This window comes from Ceratotherium simum, chromosome 15, assembly GCF_057802395.1.
Source record: "Ceratotherium simum simum isolate JZ-2026a chromosome 15, ASM5780239v1, whole genome shotgun sequence".
NCBI classification, from domain to species: domain Eukaryota; kingdom Metazoa; phylum Chordata; class Mammalia; order Perissodactyla; family Rhinocerotidae; genus Ceratotherium; species Ceratotherium simum.
The window spans coordinates 11,765,515-11,786,159 of NC_141914.1; the positions used below are offsets into that span (position 1 = coordinate 11,765,515).

Sequence of the window (20,645 nt, forward strand, 5' to 3'; positions counted from 1 at the left end):
TCCTAATTCTGAAATCCAAGGCTTTCTCCAAGCCCTTAATCTCTTTCTTGTGCACTTGACATTACTGACCATTCCCCCATCTCTTGGCTTCTCTGATGCTGTGCTATTCTTCTTCAGATTAGCAAGATCTCTTTCTTGACCTACAAACACAAACACAGCTTGCTTCATAGTACCTTAGGTCATTATTCACTCCAAGGGGCACCTTAAAAAAAAAAAAAACTTGAAACTTCTGAAAGAAGTGAGAAAAGTTGTGAGTTCTGGGGTCAATGATCTTGACCACTGGCAATCGTTTTACTCTGATTTTCTCAATGGTCGTCATTAAATCTTTGATAGTAAGTGGAGGAGATTCTTAAAGAGAATGAGGTTTCCAAAGTGTATCAGTGGCGTCTCCTACCCCAGGTTTTTAAACTATCAGAGAAAGGATATTTTTAATTATTTGATTAAATAGAGAACTTCGTCATCCCTGAGATAAAATAAATATTCCTTTACCTTTCCATCTGTTGTCTCAACAATGATTTTGCCGTCCTCTCCCCTCCCTTTAACCTCAGCCTCAACATAAGCATTCTTGTCATCACAAATCCAGCATTTCTTCTTCCCTATAGAGAAAAAAAAAGGATTATAACTACAATACTTGTACAAAATATATGTTGGACACTTTCACACCGATATATGAGATCTCATTTTTCTGCTAATTCTGCTCGTTGACTTGGAGTCACCAATATAGGACACTGCAAACTCAGATAAAATCATGAAAGGTCATCCTGATGATATACCCATACAGTGACTCTGTAGGAACAAGAAACATTTGAGCAAACAGAGGCTGGGGACCTCATATACCATTTTGCTACAAGAAAGTTACCCGTCTACACCTTACCCACCCCTCCCAACCCAACACTTACCTCCCACTCCCCATCCCAGGTCCCGGCTGCTTACCTGATGCTCTCACTCTTCCCAGCTCCCCTCCAAAACACTTCACTCAGAAAGTTACAACTAAGTGAAAATTTAGATTAGTGGTCATGTCCGTCTTTCAGGGTTTCTTTAGACCTATTTTTAATTTTGGAGTGAAAGCCTGCTAAGAGAATTACATGGTAGAATTGGAGGAGTGAGGATTGAGGAGTGAGACTATGCATTATTTTTGTCATACAGCGTAACTGATTCATATTATTTTGTCTCATATATTATTTTTCTCTCCTCAGCCTCCTCACCCCCAAGTCCCATCCCTAAGCAAAGCAACCCTCCACAAAGCTATTAACCACTAAGAAGTTTCCAGTGAAATGAGCCAGAACTCATGAATACTTAAGGTAGTTTCTCAAGTTCTCTCCCGCCTGAGGCAGATAGCCCGGGAAGATGAATAAGAAATATACCTTTAAAAGAAAATGAGTCTTACCAGGAGCTCACAGAAGTTCCCAGTCACAGCTCACCAGGTAAACAGGGGGAAAGGGAAGAGGAAAGTATTTGGCTGGAAGAGGGAAAATCTGAACCCAGGCTTGTGATACCAGCTCAAGATAAGGTTGACATAAGGGAGGCCATGTTGTAGAAAAGAAATCCTATTGTAACTTTGAATGACCTCTGACAAACTAACCCAGCTGGATATGCACCCTCCAGGAGATCTAACTGCTCTGTAGATTTTATGACCCCTGCTTGTGCATGTACCTCCCAGGTGTGATAAGATGATAACTTTGTTCTTTTGAGTTCCTCAGGAATATGATGACCCCTGAACAGAGAGTCTATGCTGATAGCCATCATCAGTGAAAACTGAAAGATCTCTGTGGCACTCCCAGTCTGTAACACCAGAGTGTCAACGTTCCTAACCTCCTCCTCTGTAACCCACCGGCCTATATAACTGCTGTAAGATTTTGTGTCCCTTTAAGATGTTCTTTGAGACATTAGTCAGCCATCTTTCCTCTTGCTAGCAAGCTGTAATAAATTGCCCTTTCTTTTCCATCATCTTGCCTCTTGACGATTGGCTTTTGTCTTGCAGCGAGCAGATCATGCCCTTTGTGCTGTAACAGCTGGGGGATACACAGAGGAAACCCCCGGCAGGTCACGCCAACTCTGTCACCACCACCACCCTTAACACATGAATCACAAAAACTAAGCAAGCCTCGTTGCTGCAGGACAGGTGGCCCTCACCAGATGCTCACCCACACCAGATGCTCTCCCCAGAGGTGGGCAACAGGACTTGGGGATGGAGTATGTAGGAAGGAGGTGAAGTGGGGCAGCATTCACCCCTTCCTCTACCATGCTGGTCTCTGCAAAGAAAGTGGTTGCTCACTACTTTCTTGACACCACAATCTACGCTGTGCTCCCTTCCTCCTTTCCCTGATTACAACCAATTCACCACTGAAACCGCTGGCAAGAGTTTTGCACTCCTGTCTGACTGATTTTGCATTTGCTTCTCCTTGTCATTTGCATCTTAAATACTGGTTTTGCATTGTACTTACTATTTTGGTCTCTTTTTGCAAAAATGGATTTTGCTTTGTGTTACGTCTATGAAAATAGGCTTGTTTTTGAAAAGCACCCATTTCACATACATTTTGTGTGATAAGGTAAATGCACTGCATTTTAAACCAAATATAATCACTTGAAGGAAACACAGATATCACCTGGCACAGATTTCCCTTTTTTTTTTTTTAGAAAAAGAACCTGAGAAAAGAGATTAAGAGAGTTGTCCATAGTCACATAGCTAATTAGTGGCAGTCATTAGAATAATGACTTTAGAAATTAGATCCCCTACCTCCTAAATCAGAGCCCTTCCTCTGCAGCATGTTTCCTCTGTCTTATATGTTTATATGCTTAGCTTTTTTTCCTCCAATTTTTCTCTCAAGGATTAGGGTCATCACCTATACGATTAGCTCTTTCTGTTATCACCCCTGGAAACAGTGGGAGAGGAGAATTTTCCAATACCCTTACCTATCTGAAGCCCAGTTCCTGACAGGGATGTTTCTGAAGATGAAGTAAATGAACTCAGTCAACTCTTAATTCTTTGCATTCATGAAAAATTGCAGAGATGGAAATGTAGATGGCAATGGATCTGAGTCAGGCCACCTGGATCCTAGTCCTGGCTTTGCTAGTAACAACACATAAAGCAATGGCCTCATGTCCTCTCATCTGTAAAGTTAGGAGGTTTGCCTATATGATTTCACATTTTTAGATGATTAAATGTATTTTCCAATATAAAGGTAAAGTGCTTATTGGAGAAAATTTAAAAACTAGAGAATATATAAAGAAATTTAAAAAAATCACCCATAATTGAACAACTCAGAGATAACCACTGTTATCTATTCTGAGCATTTCTTTCAAGACTTTTTTCTATGATATTGATCAAAATTGCAGTAATACTATATTCAGTTTTGTAATTATTTTTAATAGGTTAAAAATCATTTTCTAATATAAAAATCATTTACATGTTGCTTTGGAATCGTGTTACATCTTTATCTCTAAAAGCCCACTTCCTCCCTGACACCCAGCAATACTAGCTTTCTTTCCCAGGTATCATAATAATGCATTGTGCTTGTTTTTCGCATTTATTGTCTCATTTGGTCCTCATGGAGGAGGGTAGGCAAAGCAAGTACTATTATCCCATTTGACAGATGAGGAAACCAAGGCTCAGAGAGGTGAAGTGATTTGCTCTAATTACACAACTAGAGAGGATCAAGGACAGGGAATTTGAACCCAAGACTACTTGCCAAATACTCTTATCACACCTCTTCCATTTGGCCTGACTTCAAAAAAGCAAACTCCATCGTCTACCAGCCCAGGTGGATGAAAAACTTTTGCTGACTCTCGTCTGTTTGCGGTCAGGGCATTTCTGTGAGAAAGGATTGTTTGGCCAAAAAAATTAATTAAAAATTATGTGGATTGTTATATTTTAAGTAATTATTTACGATGCTGATTCCGCTAAATGTATCATCCAATTATCTCTAATGCTTTGGCCCGACTTTGATTTTCTCCCTGGTACCACTGTGATCTCAGTCCTTCCTTATCTAACTACCTCCGATAAGCTTCTGCATGACCAGTTCTGACCTCAGGGATGGTTCTGTTATTGTATTTGATTTGATGGATTATAATTAGCTACTCTAAAATCCAATCATAGCAGTGAAATCCAATGACTGGAAACTGGGAACTGATCCAGGACTGGTCTATGATGGAAATATAATGACCTACATAACTGGCTTGAATTATAATTGGTCATATTGAAGTTTAATGTTGACTGAAAACTAGAACAACACTCAGTCAGGATTTATGTTGCACAGTTGAATAATTGTGGAATTAAGATATGTAGCCGGCTTGATGCTAGATTACACTGTGAATCTGACTCTAAATCTCCAATGAGCTGAAATTCAGAAGATGGCCATGCAGCCCAGACACATAAAGGAGAGGGAAAATGTAGCATTTATTTAGAGACTTTAACCTAGAACTCAGCCTTTATCTTGAGGGTAAATCCTCATTAACCTATGTCCTTGCCTGAAACTACCAAGAAATTATTAATCAGGGTGAGAAAGTCTACCAATTTTCTTTTGTTTAGTGTCGGCTGAGTGACCCTGAGGATCTAGAAGATACCCAGAGGGCAAAGTTCCAACATTAGGAAATTCTGAAGAGAGCTGGGGACAACTTCTGTTTCTCCTGCCTTCCCAGAGTTCTTCCTTTTTTCTTCCTTACCGTGAACAAAGCCCACCCACATCTGAGTCTCAGTCTTCTCTCTTCAATGGTACTCACTGACACTAAGAGGTTTCTGAAGAAAGCTCTGTCTGGACCGCTCCTGGGTATCTGTGTTAGTGCTTCCTTGAAGAGAAAACCTGTCTTAGGGCAAAGTAGGCAGGGCCTGGGCCTGGGCTGCCTCCCAGCCCTCCTCCTCTTCATTGCAAACTTCCCTCTCTACCCTGGACAACTCTGAGCTCCTCAATTGCTCAGTCAGAGGTTCATAGACACAATTGCACCCCAAGCAAATAAGTTAGGCTCCAGAATTGATGGCTCCTCTCAACCAATCAAATATCTTAGTTGCGACTTAGAAGCAGTAAAATAAAGTGAAGCCAGCAGCCCCCACAAGTCTTACCATCAGAGGCCGTGGCCTGTAGCAGACGCAGCTCAGCCTCGCTTCTTCTGAGGAAAGCTGCAGCCTCTCCAAGCTCTGATAGGTCCATCCTCTAAAGTGAGCCACCCAAACAGGCTTAGGCCTGAAAGTGAGCTGAAATGATTCACTCTGCAGAAGAGAGGTATAGGAAAAAAACAGTGGAAATGAGGCATCAGGCATGAAAATGAGAAACCATTCACTGTAGATAGACTAAAAGGGTTGTCTTCTTTTTAACTAGCTTCACCCCTACTCTCTCCCTGACCATGTCTCAAGTTTATGGCAACATTGAACTCAAGAATGTCTGACTCTAGCAGGGCCGACTTATCCACCAGGCACAGAAGGCACAGTGCCTATGGCCCATGGTGTTTTTAGGGGCCCACAAAAATATTTTAATTTCTTTTAAAATCAAAAGAAAAATATAATATTAATGATATATAATAATGAATCCAGTCTGGTTTATAGTAATTAGTCTTTATCCCAACATAGTTGTCAAATCCGATTTTTAATATTTTTTGTAAAGAAAAGGGCCCACAAAGACGAAAGTGCCCAGAGCCTGTGAGAGTCCTAATGCAGCCCTGAACAACAGAGTCTGACCTTGGCAGGTGGTAGAACAGGCCAGACTGAGAAACATCAAGTTGTGGACACTACGTCCCTTGATGGGAGAGGAAGAAGGGCTTGCAGGTATCTAGGTGCATCCAGGTAGATGGAGCATCGGAGCCAGATTGTGGTGACAAAGGGGAGAAGTTATTCAGACAAATGTCCAGCATTAGAGGGTAAGGGAATAAGAAGGTGAGTATCCTGGCGGAGATGAGTGCCTGGGAGCAGACGGCATACAAAACTACTGGCGGACAGACGTTTAGGAAGCTGGCCTAGGGCAGCAGTGGAGAAACCCCTGCTGGAGCGGGAAGCGCGTGTGTGGGGAAAGGAGTGAGCGGGTGTGGGTGGAGGAGTTCACCAGCTCAAGCAGGGCAAGTTCCAGTCTTGGGGGGACTGTGTTGCTGGGCAAATTATCAGGGTTAAATTCATTGATCAGCCCCATGGTTTACCCCCTCTAGAATGAACTGGAATCCCTTTCTACCTCACACTTGAGTGACATTGAACAAACCTAATAGAGTAATGATTTCACTGCACTTAATCTATTCTTTTCCTTGTAGTGACTTAGGTGGGTCCAGTGAAATACTTCTGGGATCTAAGGAGTGTGGTTTAAAACAAAGACCAGTGGTCCACACTAAGAGTTAGTTTTATCTCTGCCAGAAAAAAGGCATGTGACTTGTAGGAAATCACTTCACCTCTCTAGGTTCAGTTTCCTCCCCTACCCAATACAAGGATTAGTCATAATCTCTAGGGACATTTCTCAGAGTAGAGAGGAGAAGAAAAGATACTCAAGAGAAGCACATGCACAGAAGCCCAGAGATGGGACTGAGGGTGGCGTTTACCAGGAGAAAAAGATAAAACCAACCTTTCTGCAGGTGAGCATTCAGATTTAGGATTAATAATAACAATAATAATAGTAACTATAACGAACATTTGAATAGATAGAATGGAGCAAGATAGAGGAAAGCTCTGCAAGTTAGGCAGAAAAATTTAGAAATAGACTACAGGAAACATCGTAGATGCTGGGTAGGGATATGAGGAAAGCAGTATTTTAGGAAAATGGCTCTGGCAGCATCTCCAGGGTGGATTGGAATGGGCAGAAGCCACAGTCGGGGAGACAAGTCGTGAGCCTGTGTTTGTGAGAGAACTGAACTGTATCCTCCTCCTCTCACTCCACGTGACTTCCTGCTGGCTTGCGCTCTGTAGACAGAAGAGCTCAGGAAGAATATTTTTGATATAGAAGTTATCCATAAATGTGTGTGTGTATGTGTATGCATGTACAAATTTCCTGGAAAGGTACCTAAGAAACGGGTATCTGTCTGGGAAGTAGGAACAGGATGTGGGTGGGAGAGGAGACAGTTCCCTTTCACTTCATGCCATTCTGGTCTGTTCCAATTTGTGGCATGTGCACTCACTTTCATAATTAACAGATTTTTTAAAGTAGTTCTTATTATAACATCCAAGGATAAAAAGATCACATGAAGACACGCACACAGCTGTGTAAATCTCTTTCCTAGTCTGGACCACGTAGCATATTTAAAGGCATACAAGGAACAGTGTGCATAGAGAGCAGCACTGGATGGGAGGAATTTCCATATGCCAGGAGTACAGAGGACCTGGCAACTGTCCAAAGGATCAGAATCCTCTTTCCTCTTTGGTCTCCTGCCTCCACTAACCTAATATCCCTCCTATCCTCAGGGTCCCTTAGTCTCAAGTTGCACACAAGGCTTTAGAACTGTATAGAATAACATACTTGTCACAGCCCAGTCTTATTAACACCTTAAAATAGACAATGAAAGAACCCACACTCTCAAAAGAAGTAAACAAATTGATCTTGCCAGCAAAATAAACAGAGAGTGTATTTTAATCTTGATAGAGAAACATAAAGGACTACAGAATTAAAGGTAGGTCTTTTAGAAGAAGTTAATCTATATATTGAGAGGAAACTAAATTTGAGACTGATATTTTGGCACATTTTTGTCAAAAGATTCTGAGACCTGTTGTAAACTTGTTCCTGCTAGTAAATATATTTATGAGTCAGGAGAGAGATGGGCGCAGGGCTGGAATGCTGGGAGAGGCGAGGAAGGGATAAGACACAGAGTTGTCTGCATATTGTCATGAACACCTCACATCTAGGCACCAGTGCTCCTGTGAACATTAAGGAGCTTGACTTGTCGATTCGTACTGGGATGACTGGGCCCTGGGAGTCACAAATACACTCAGAAGTGTGGTGACTATATTATTTATCATCCAAACCTGGACATATTTTTTCATTCCAGGACACTTTTGAGAGTGAAAGGGGGCGTTCTTAATGATCAAACCTGGGCAACAGACATAATCTGAGCCTGCCTCAAGCAAATAGGGACATATGGACACCCCACTCATAAGGGACTCGATGACTTGAAATGACAACTTATATATCGGTAGTAAGGGTACTTATTTCTGTAACTACAAAGTCCAGATTACTTGTATCCGTTATTCACAGAGTACTTAGACAGTGCTACTGTCCGCAAGTTGGACTTAGAGAGAGGCCGTAGATACCCATGTGTGTTGACATTCAGTTTGTAGTACAGTCAAGTAACTCCTCCTGTTCTCTTCCAGGGATCACTTTCTCAGGTACTGAATGCTGTATAAACCACTACTCTTTTGTTTGCATTGATGAGATACAAGTTCCAGAATTAAACGTATCTCAGTTACCTAGTTAACACGGTAAAGCCAAGGAGTGGGAAGGCCTCGTGTGGAAGGGAGACTGAGATGTGAACTTTTCACCTTGGCCTGGAAAGGATCAAACCTAGCTGCCCTTGAGAGGAAATAAGCTAACGCCTGACACGAGAGAAATGACACCAGCCTGGGAGACCAACCATTCCCGGTGGCTGGGCACTGAAGCATTTCCCAGGACTTGGGACTCTCAATGCTTAAACCTGGAAAGTCCCAGGCAAGCTGGGACAAGTTGATCACCCTACTTATAAGTCTAGAGCATTTAGTCATTTTAAGAATAAAATCTCTAGTTGGAAATTAGCTATTTTTATGCTGGTTATGTTTTCTGTGGTTATCTCTCTCCCTAAGTATTTTGTAAAAAGATTTTTGAAAATGTCCATTTCTTCTCTCTTTCAATATATATTTATTGCCCATCTGTAATTGCCCATGCTAGGCTCGGGGGGATATAATGATGGGACAGTTTTTGCCCTCTAAGAGTAATAGATTGGGACCAGATTGGGTGGGGTGGGGATAGGGGTTCCTTCTGTCTTGACTTATGGCTACTTTAGGCAAATTTGTGGAGAAAACATCTTCACACTCCAGGAAAAGGTAGTGCTGGTCATGTGGCAGAAGTCAGAATGAGGGAGTGCAGGGGGAGCTGTGGAAGCCATGGGGAGAGGGGAGCTTGTGTGAGCTCATCACGCTGAGATAAAACCTTAGACAGGGTTGTTTTTCTTACCTGAGAGGCTTTTTCCTCATGTTATTCTTTCACAGGCTCCTTCACTCCCTCATCATCCTCCACTTGCCACGTCAGTGGAAGGGTTCTCATCCTTGACCCTTGTCGTCCCCCAGCTAGAACCCTGGGAGTCATCTCCAATTTCTCCTTCTCTTTCATGCCCACATTCAGTTGATCACCAGGTTCTACTGATTCTATAATTATCAGATTCTTATCCACTTTTAGAAGACACAGTTTGGAGTGCCTTCGGAGCCTACACACTGCTCTGAAAAGTGCCTGCCTTCATCCACAGGGAAGAACCACAAGCTGCCATGTCTCTAAGGTGACACTGGTGTCCTTGTCCAGCTCATTAGGCCAGGTATGAGTACCTGATCCAATAAGGGACAATCAGGTGTCTTTCCCTGGAACATAGACTTGGGACTTAGATGCTACTCTCAGCCTGGGCTTTTTGCTTGAATGGAATGATGCAAACTTGGGGGCTGAGGTTGGCACTGTAGTGTAGTCACATGGTGCCACATGTATGGTAATCAGCAGAAGCATCAATAGAGAGGGAGTCACAAGGATGTGGAAAAGCAGCAATAGGGGACCAAGGAAAGAAAGAAAGAAAGATTGCTTTTTTATGCTCCAAATAGCTTTCTCAGGTGGTTACAGTACCTCCTGAGACCTAGATTTAATTCCTGCCTTGAGTTTCCATAAGATCTTTCAATTAACCTTCTAATACATTCCCATTGCCCCTTCAACTTTAAATTATCTTGAGTGAGTTTTTGTTTTTGCCATCAAAATATCCTTAACAAAGACATTATGTCCCAGTCTCTGTCCCAACATGGGTTCTTATTTTCTCTCCTAAGATGATATGAGATTGTATACAAATAAAAATCAGCACGGTGTCTGGTGCATAGTAAAATTTCAATCGATGTTAACTACTCATTACTATTCAGAAAGCATTTGTTCAGTCTTTGAATGCCGTGCTACATATGCAGGAAGGTAGCTTTGCTTTCTAAATCGCTTAGTGAATCTGAGATGTGCAAAACCACGATAGAGGACAGTACCTTTTGGAAGTAGAGAGCGACATTCGCAAAGCGGCAGCTGTAACCGGGTAGATGGAGGTGCGACAGCACTATCATTTACTTAGGTGACGCTGTATCCTGGTAGGTCACACTGACTCTAGTCCTCTCACTGCTGGCCACAGAAAATCCATCGAGAAGCAATCTTACCTCTTTCTCAGGGCTAGACAATAAATTTCTGGGGGGAGGGGACACAGAGACTGTCTCCTTTGAAATCCATACCAGCTTGGCATTTTAATGCCTTAACTGTAAGCAGAAACTCAACTGATGCCCATTAAGTAAATTGTTAAAGGAGTTAAATTATTTTCATGTTAGCAACCCCAACAGTTTTTCAAGTTAGTTTCATCATAATTGATTAGATTCACTTGAGTTCTCATCAAGTTAGGTTATTATGTGTGTTTACTTTCAAAGACTTTCACTGCTGGGAAGCCATGATGCAAGTAATAGGAAGAAATATTAATATTCCTCTGAGTAAACAAACACTAAGACTCTCTTGACAAAGTCTCTTCCATTATTAAAATTGGAGACAAAGTGCCTGAAAATGAGAATGGATTTATCCAGATGTCAACAGAGGAGAGAGAGAATTATCAAGCACTTAAATGATTCCAAACAAGCTGGAACATGTGTCTCAAGGCAGTAAGTGAAATACATTTAGTTACAAGGCCCAGTACACACCATAAATCTGGGGAAATGCTGCAAGATGCTCTTAATTAGGGGCACTCCTAGGTAGACAGATGATGCTGATGTCTCTCAAAATTCATGCTGCTGGGATACTCTGTTACGTGATTTAAATCAGCAAGGTTTACTCAGTAGAAAATTGCCAAGCACTTAGTCTTTATGCGTAAATCTACCACGCTTTAACCAGCTCTAATTCCTGCATCTTATTTATTGATATGCAGTTTAGCTTTCTGTAAAAGCAGCGGCTTTAAGCAGGTTCATCTCCTTAAAAGATACTCGTTAAAATGTTGAATTGAATTGAATTACAAATCAAGAGTGTTGCACAAATTATTGATTATTTGAAGCACTCGCTTCAAAGGGTGATTATGGTTACTACTACAGTCTCCTGGCAATACAGCTCACACTCCTGGGTTTGCTCCCGCTCTTCCTGGCCTCTCCCCAGCCCACTGCGATTTGGCTTTTCCTCCCATCACTCCACAGAAACTGTTCTTTCTAATGATCTCCTGAAGACAAACCCTAAGGGTGATTTTTCAGTCTCTAGGCCTACTCCCCCTTTACTCCACTCTAATCCTTCTCCCTGGTTTGGGGATACCTTCCCACTTCTGTTCTCTTTCCCAGTGATCGTTAACTGACCAAAGGCCCATCCCCAGTCAACATTGTGGATATCAGTGACATTTCTCTTCAGCTCCCTCCTTCCACTGGTTCCCCCATCCCAGCTCCTGGCGGCCTTCTATCCTGTCCAGGACCATCTCGTCCAACTCCTTCTAGTCTCCCAATCTCTAATCAAAACTCCGGTTTTCTGCACTTAGCTATTTTCTATTTACCCAGAGAAGAACTTCTGATTAAATTCTGTCAGGCATACATTTTCAAGTGTGCCTTCCTAGGCTCTGTGGGGTAACAAAACAATAAGACCTCAAGAAGTTCCCACTCTAGTTGGGGCTGGGCTACAGAGATGTTTATCAGCTCTTACAATCCAATGTGAAAAATGCTGGAATACAGCCATGTACAGGATGGTACAGGTCATGGAGGTATGACCCTCTCACCTATCATTGTATTTTTAAAATAACAGCTTGCAGTTCAAAAGAAGGAATCTCAAATGTCCCTGAAATGATACCTGTGGAATCAGTACCAATGTTATTTTATAAGAGCAAATCATAGTTACCATTTCTAAGGGTTTATTATATGCCAGGCGCTGGGTTAAGTGCTTTACAACAATAACTCCTTTAACCTCACAGCAGCTCTATGAGGGACGTATATAATAGTCCATGTTATATAGACACTGAGACTTGGAGAGCTAGCAAGTGACATCTCTGGTTTGGAATCCAGACACATGAAAGTCATCCTTGATTCCTATTTCTCCCTTCACCTTCATATCCAATCATTGGCCCAGCTCTGCTGACTCTTTGTCTAAATATCACTCAGAACGATCCACATCTTTCAGTCCCCCTGCCAGCACCCTGATTGATGCCATCACTATTTCTCTCCTAGCTTATTGTTTGACTCTCTTAATTGGTGTCTTGACAGCAGCCAATCCAGAGTGAGGCTGCAAATACAGGAACACAACTGTATTACTATCTTATTTTAAACCTTTCCACATTTTTCCTTAACATAAAGTCTAACACTTTAACAAGACCTACAGAGCTCTCCACCCTCTCGCCTCCTGACATCCTCGCTCAGTCTCCCTTACTCTCTCATCCCCAGGCATGGCCTGGCTGGTGCAATACTAGTAGGCACCAAGAGCAATCTCTGACCTCCGGGTGTTCACACATAATGTGACCTCTGCCTGGAACATTCACCCTGTCCTCCTCTTCTGGCTAATTCTTAATCATCCTTTGGGTCTCCATTAAGCAACATTTCTACAAAAAAGTGTTCTCTAGGTTAGGTCTCTCTTAGACGTGTTCTTAGATCCTTTTACTATTTGTATCACGATAATCTTCATTTTATATAATTATTATTAGTTTAATTGTCCAATTAACTATACATAAGCAATCTTAGGGCAGGGTCTAGGTCTGCCACATTCAGAGTGGAGTCCAGTCCTTTGCACAGAGTAGGGTCTTAAACGCTTAAGGAATGAACCAACAAACAAATTAGACCCATCAGTCTAACTCCTGAATCCCTGCTCCTAAGCATGATGCTGCACTGCCTCCTGGCTGAGCTCCAGCTAAGGAGGGATCACGTCCTTGGTTACATTTAACGGAGATGCAACATGTCCTTATAGGTAACATCATCTCAGTCAAGAAAGCATCACCACTTCATTGTCTAAGTTGGATGACAAATGAAAATCTAGGTCTATGGTCCAAAAGAAGTATGATGAGGATAAAAATTGACTAGTTGTCTGTATCAAGAAAACTGAACTTGCAGAGAAAGACGTAGTAAGTAGTTTTTTTTTAATAAAAATATTTGTTAAGAAATCTGAATTGTATTATCCCAAGACTTTTGAATCCATGGAATTTTAGAACTAATAGTTCTTTAATACCAGCTATTTCAGTGCTCCATGATTTATAAGGGAGCATAAAAAAAAAACAGAAAAATAAATGGTTGGCTAAAGTTCACCTGCCAATGGTGAGTGTAGCCAGGCTGAAAGTATGGACAGTTTTGAGGAGAGTTTAGGAAAAAATACTCATGATAGATCTATGAAGAGAAACTGAAGAAAACTAAGGTTGAGGGTTGTAACTTTGTGCTTCAGAATTGAATGCAAATATAAACTCCCATAAAATACTAGTTAACACCACAGTCAGAGTAAGTATTAGATGGAATGGAATATTGTCATGATCTAGTAAAATATTCCTTAGGATCAGTGACCCATGATCTGCATAATAACTTAACACCTAGTTTAGAATTGGTGGTGCTATTGTTCAGCACAAATGATATGCATTAAATATATTTAGTGCTTCTAAAGAGTGATGTATAATATAAATCCAAGGTATTATTTGTATTATTCTCATTGTTTTTGCATTTTTCTAAATGATATGACCTTAACCCAGGATAATTATATGAGTTTTAACTAAGTACAATTATAATCAAAATCTTCACATGATAGAAATTCAACGATATACTTATCTTAAGTAAAACTGGAATATTAAGTATTCTAGTTCAATTAAATTCAACAAATACTTTTTGAACATCCAATAAGTGCCAAGAACTGGCAAAACACTTGGGAATCGGAATAATTAAGGCATGGCTCTGCTCTCAAGATTTAAGGCTAGTAGGAGATAAGACTTGTCAACAAATCATTTTCAGTATGAACTAAGTGCAATAATGGATATACATTCTCCAAGAGATTATAATGATAATAAAATAAATTGTTGTTAAAATTCTTACCTTAGAACGATTCCATTCTGTAAACACATTGTTTTTTTCTTAAAATATTTCATTTCATATAATGGATAACCCCCAGGGAAAAATATCAATAAATATGGCAAATTGTCTTTCATACCCGTCATTCAATGTGTTGGTGGAAAAGGGAGAGATAAAAACCTACCTTGGAAAGAGCAAAAGAAATGAGCAGACCAGTGTTGAATCAAGACTTTATACACTTTTGTCAAGGTCAATGGTGACAACCTCAGTCAATTTTGCTATTGTTTCTAAAATTGTCTTCTGGTTTTTGAGAAGTTGAACCCATGGATCTGGATTTGGCACCCAAAATGTCTCTGAGGCAAGGGTGTGAGATGCCAGAAAATGATTCAATTTCTATAACCCAAATCCACAAACTAATTTAACTCATTCTCTAAATGCTTGCTGCATAATAGGATTAGACAATATTAATAAGAGAAGCAGCAACATCCCCTTTGGTGGCATCAATTTTGGAGTCTTGGGCTCTAGTGCTCTCTCTCCCAATGATTTTGAACAATTAAGTTAAGGGTCTTGACATTTTCTGCATTGCCAAGAAAATAGTTAATAACAGTTGTCTACTGTTTATTTAGGCCCTTCCAGGAACACTAAGAAAGAACACGTATTAAGGCTTTACTACGTTCTCAGCACTGTTCTACGCACTTTGCATATGTGAATTCATTTAAACTTCATAACTATCCTATCAGATAGGACTTTTGTTATTCCTATTTTACAAGTGAGGAAACAGAGGCAGAGATGAAAAACTAGTAGTTTTTGGAGACAAGATTTGAGCCTAGAATATTGGGCTTCAAAAATCTATTCTTGTAAATATTATAATATATAATCATTAGCTCATAATTCTGATAAAGTTTTTTAATTTCTTCCCCTAAAAAGTGTAACTTTAAAAAGTGTCCTTTCTATTGAAGGAAATTCATTGCTATTTGCTTCTTCCAACAGCCAGTAAATTTTATTTCACTTCAGTTTAGGTGAGGAAAACAGCTAACCAATTGCTACAAAAGGTGAAAGAGCAAGTCAAAGCCCTTTGCTTCAAATCACTTTTCCAGGACTTGAAAGTCTTTTGCAAATTTTGAAAATGTCTCCCTGGAGCAAAAGACTTTCTGGACTATGTTGAAAATAACTTGGGAAGTGATGTAAAAAAAGTGGAACTCTTTTGGGTTATAGGAAATAGCTCATGTAATCAGTTTTCTGTACTGATGGGCCAGTTCTGCATGACTCTTCCCCAAAACCAATTAATTCACCATTTCCCACTGGGGAAAAAGAGAAGAGAGTAGAGAGACATTTATACTGAAGCCTATTACAGCAGTGTTGTGGACAGAAATGGGCTAGTAATAAATGCTGAAGCAAGTACTGCATAATTATAACTAATCAGTTATGCTAAAATGAGCCAATATGGCAGCCTAATTGAGATGATCCTTGGTACTTCTTACAGGAATGCGATTTAATTAGAATGGGTAAACTGACAGTCAGCAGTAACCTCACAGAATCCCAGGCAATATGAGACCAAGCAAGAGAAATATCACCCTGGCTGGCTTGCAGTTTGTAGGAAATGGACATTAACACAGTCCATTTGGCCTTTGGGAGACTGGAAGCCATTTTTCATGTGTGCTTAGGGCTTGAGAAAAAGGGTATGTTGTTGTGTTTGGACTTTTAAAAAAGAATCAATCCAGTTAAAGCAGGCTAAAGAGTTTAACTTGCATTTCAAGGAGCTCTGAGGACTCAAAATGTCCAAATGCAGAGGAAACTAACCAGATTGGGTTTTCAGAGGGGTCTAATTTGGAAAAAGTAAGAGGCAGCTGTTAAAAGTAATAAACCTGTTTCCATTTTGAACAGTCAGGAGGAGAGGCATGTTCCAGTAGACTCTGAGGGCAGGTGGTGGGGAAGAGGAGGTATATGTGGTGGGAGAGAGAGGACATGTTGTGGCTCTGCCTATTAAAAAAAAATTCCAAATAAAGGCAGGATCAGGGAGTTGCTGATGTGGCTTCGTCGGCATTTGGTAGTTGACAAATCTACAGGGCAGATAGGCGTGGCGGCCTGGAGATTCCAATTTGGCCTATGATATCATTATTATAACCCCAGGAATGTGAGGCAGGGTTACTTGTCCTCTGAGTTGACTAGTGAATGGGGGTCAAAACAAGGCCTTAATGTAAAGCGAGTCACATCTTAAAAAAATAAAGCAGGTGAGAGCTAAATTCTGTCAACAGCTGCTATAGTCAAATGGTCAAATCCCAGAGTTAATTGACTGGACAGTAAAATTAAAGTAACTAATCCCAACATAGAAACTCCTTTGAAGATGCACTATATATTGATGACATAAATCGTTCTACTTAAAATGTAGTTGATCAAGTACTCGAATATGCAGAAGCAAGAGTCGAATCTCAAATCCTATAATAATAATAATCGCTAAAGATGAAACGTTTTGCAGCACTACTACAAAGAGGTCACTAAACCATTTGAAAGCCAAGAATTCACATGCTACTGCTTTGAAACACAATTGATAACAAGTTATTATTTTCTGTTCCTAACCCAGATAGAAGGGTCAATATCGTAAAGAAGTTTGTGGTATTTAAATGAGAATGAACTATAAAACAGTATCACAGTATATTTAAAAATGATATGCATTTAAAAATAGTCCTAAAGTGGCTATCTCTGGGTGGTAGGATTATGGATTGTTTAAAAAATTATTTTGCAAATCTATATTTTCTAATCTTCCTATAATAAACATGCATTTTTTTGTGTAATAAAAATTGTCTTAAAATAAGATGGTGGTCACTATTTCTGAGTATAAATTAGGATATTTGGGTATATGTCTGGGTATATGTCTCTATATATACATATATAACACACACCTATACATAAATAATACACATATGTAATTAATTTAACTTATAAATAAGTCAAACGTATACAACTTTTTTTGTTTTTTTGGCTTGCTTTTGTCCTCTGGCCATAACCCATGTCAGATCTTACATTTTCTTACCCTTCCATTCATGTCATCCCTCTTGCTTTAACCCACCCCACACATGCCCCAGGTTAACAAATTAGAATTCATCCTTTCATACTTTCCTTCATGCTTATATGCTCATGTAGATATTCAAACACATCACACATTGCTATGGTTGTTGAACAGAATGGGATCAATTAGATATAGGTCAATATGTCAGTGAAAACCTGCCAAACCAGCTGCTAGACCACTATGTCATCATCTTAATGGCTGTATGATATTCCATGGTGTAGATGTACCATAATTTGTTCTACAATTTCCCTGTTGAAGTTTCTAGGGTTTTTTTTTAACCATTATGAAAAATGTAATCAGCATCCTTGTACATGTGTCATTACTCATAGTTTCATTCTTTGGGAAAGTGTGGAAATGTTAGCAATAGAAATGTTAAATCAGAGAAAATGCATTTAAAATTTTAATAGATATTGCCAGATTCCTTTCAAAATTAATTTCACCAGCCACATATGAGTATGTACTCTTTTTTCTGCGTTACTGACAGTAATTGGCATTCTCATTCTTTTTAATTTTGACAGTCCAATAGGTATAGAGTAATATCTCATTGTAACTTTAATTTCATATCTCTGACTAGTAAACAAGCTGAGCATATTTTCAAATGCTTATCAGTCATTTGGACTGATTCTCATCTGAGTTGTTTATTCTGTCTACTTTGCCTATTTTTCTATGGGGGCATTTGCTTTATTTTTCAGTTTGCAATTGTTCTTTGTACATTTTGTATCCTAATCCTTTGTCTATCTATATTATCAATTTAATTTACCATATCATTTATCTTCTGAATTTATGTTTACAATAGTCTTATTTTTTGATATAGCTAAATATATCTTTTCTTTTTGTAACTAACAATTTTTTTCTAGCTTTGGAGGATTATAAATGGTTATATTTAGTCAGTATTTCTTGGTAGTCCTAGTATTAGTTGCCGAGGGGAACAACACCAATAACAAACTTGCCCTTTGCAAACGGACAAGTTAGGAACAGAAAATTCCAAATAACAATGACTTAAATAAGCTAGAAGTTTATTTCTGTCATGAAGTCTGGAAGGAGTTAATCCAGGGCTTGTATGTATACTCCAGTGTAAGGGATCAGGTTTCTTCTTTTTTGATAATCTACTGTGCACGGCTCCCTTCCCCAGGTCAACTCATGATTCAAAATTCAAAACTTAGACATCCAGCCATTTGGTCCATTTCCAGACCAGAAAAAAGAGGAAGGAAAAAAGAAGGGCCAGGCCCTTTAAAGATTTTTCCCAGAAATTGTCTACCATTTCCATCTATATCACATTAACATCACATTAACATGAACTTTACGCTTACTCGCAAAGGACGCTTACATTTCCCTGGCCACTAGTGAAGAGACTACAAAACAGTCTCTGTTTCAGGTGGCCTTGTGCTCAGCTAAAAATTGGGAATTCCAATACTTGGAGGGTGGGGAAAAGCTCACTACAAGAAAGCTTCAAAACAATGATTAGCAGAGATATTTTGAGACTAATGAATACTTCATACTACTCTTAATAAATAGATAAATAAATGATGAATGAATGAATTAATAAACTCCCTTACAATATTTTTCCAGAGCTCATGTACTTTCCTAACCTCTCTCTTCCAACACTGCCACTCTCCAATCATCATTTTCTTCTATAGCCAGGTGCGCACGTACTTTTAGCAGAAAATTGCCATCAACCAGAAGTGACCCAGCACCACTGCTTAAAGAAGAGACTTTTTTTTCCAATCCATTGCTCGGGTTCATCAATTGCCCAATGCTCTCAACAATCTGGAAACTTCCTTCGTGAACCTGGTAAAAGGATTAAAGAAAGAATCCACAAAAAAGACCCATATTTTCCAGCTAGAAGGGTTAATGCTGCTGGGTGTTTTTAATGAGTGGCTAGACTCAAAGGAGTGACTTCTGTTTAGATGCTCTCATGTCTAGCCTGTTTTTAATAAGATTGCCCATTGCAAAGGAATGTAATAAATGTTATCTTTAAGAAGTAAAGATGGAGGCAAAGCAGATGCCATGGTTTATAATGTGGGTTTGTTATCTGGCTACCTTTTGCACCGAAGAGATAACTTTCTAAATATATTTCACCAATGCTTGCCATATATTGAAAATAATGCAGACTTTCTGAGTAAATCAGGTATCTAATTTTGAAATAAAATATCAGTATTATTAAAGAAATGGTCAGGATGAGGGGCACATGATAGGCAGACAGGTGTCTTTTGATTTTATTCTTTGATCATGTCTAACAATAATAAAAAAAAAAAGAAGAAGAAAGAAAGAAATATCTGGTGCCGATCTGCTCATTTACCATTCCACTATCTTTGAAAACTCCTGGGTCTGTCATTCAGCAGGACGACTTCTTCCTTCATGATTGAAACTGAATTCAAATGCATGAAATGGGCCAATGAAGCTAGACTCTTAGGCAATGATGCTTCGATAAACAAACTCTCCATGCTACACTTTATTAAGTCAATTCGTGCCACCAACAAGCATGTGAAAATTATAAATCATGCAAATCAGAGCTACCTGATTTTGCCGCCGTGAGGCATGTACGTTTACGGAGAGCCTCTGCGAGTCCTCACTAAACTGTCGACGATAAATTTGTCAAGTCTGAAGTTCGTTTTTCCTGTTCTGTTTCCTTTTCCGATCTCCGTTCTCTCACTTGTGAGGTCGATGCTCTCTGATCTTTTTACTCATTTCTAGTCAGTTCAACTCCTAATCTGTTCATTGTGCAGCTGGGCGTCAGGCTCTGTGCCAGTCACGGGGTGACCGTGGGGAATAAAGAGGCCCCTGCCCTCCACAAGGTCATGCTCTGGAGCAAAATTTCTCAGCCCTGTGTTGAGATCCACTACGAATTATTTGAAACAGAACAATAATAATCGTTTTGTTTTGTTTCTGTGAGGAAGATCAGCCCTGAGCTAACATCCATGCCAACCCTCCTCTTTTTTTTTTTGCTGAGGAAGACTGGCCCTGAGCTAACATCTGTGACCATCTTCCTCCACTTTATATGGGACGCCGCCACAGCATGGCTTGACAGGCAGTGCCTCGGTGTGCGCTGGGATCTGAACCCCGGCCGCCAGCAGCGGAGTGCGCACACTTAACCGCTACGCCACGGGGGCCCCCCCGGAACAATAATAATTGTAATGCTTGTGTTTTCCAGTGATTTTTATTTAAAAATTATACATTAGGACAGATTTGTAAATATCGATACATCAACACATATTACTCGCACTCATTCACGTTTCCACCAGTGTTCTCTGATTATCCAGCTCTCCAGTTCTCTCTAGCTGACACCTGTCATAAACTGCTGCCTGTCTGATCTATGCCACAAGCCCTGAGCCTCGATGTTATAAACATTAGTCATACACGTGGCTGAGGAAAGAGGTGAGGACTGATGTTCTGGTGGACTTATCTCAGGCAAAAAGAATTTGAGAACAGAGCAAATGC

General features: G+C 40.0%; 1 protein-coding gene across 1 annotated transcript in view; it reads right to left on the reverse strand.

Annotated features, from left to right (window-relative positions):
- Nucleotides 1-5,144, reverse strand: part of MYH15 (myosin heavy chain 15) — a 127,895-nt gene extending 122,751 nt beyond the window's left edge. The window contains exons 1-2 of the mRNA XM_014792268.2: nucleotides 5,057-5,144; nucleotides 490-596 (exon numbers count right to left, since the gene is read on the reverse strand). Of these exons, the coding sequence (XP_014647754.2) occupies nucleotides 490-596; nucleotides 5,057-5,144 (195 nt within the window). The remainder of the gene's footprint in view (nucleotides 1-489; nucleotides 597-5,056) is intronic.
- Between the last annotated feature and the right edge of the window lie 15,501 nt (nucleotides 5,145-20,645).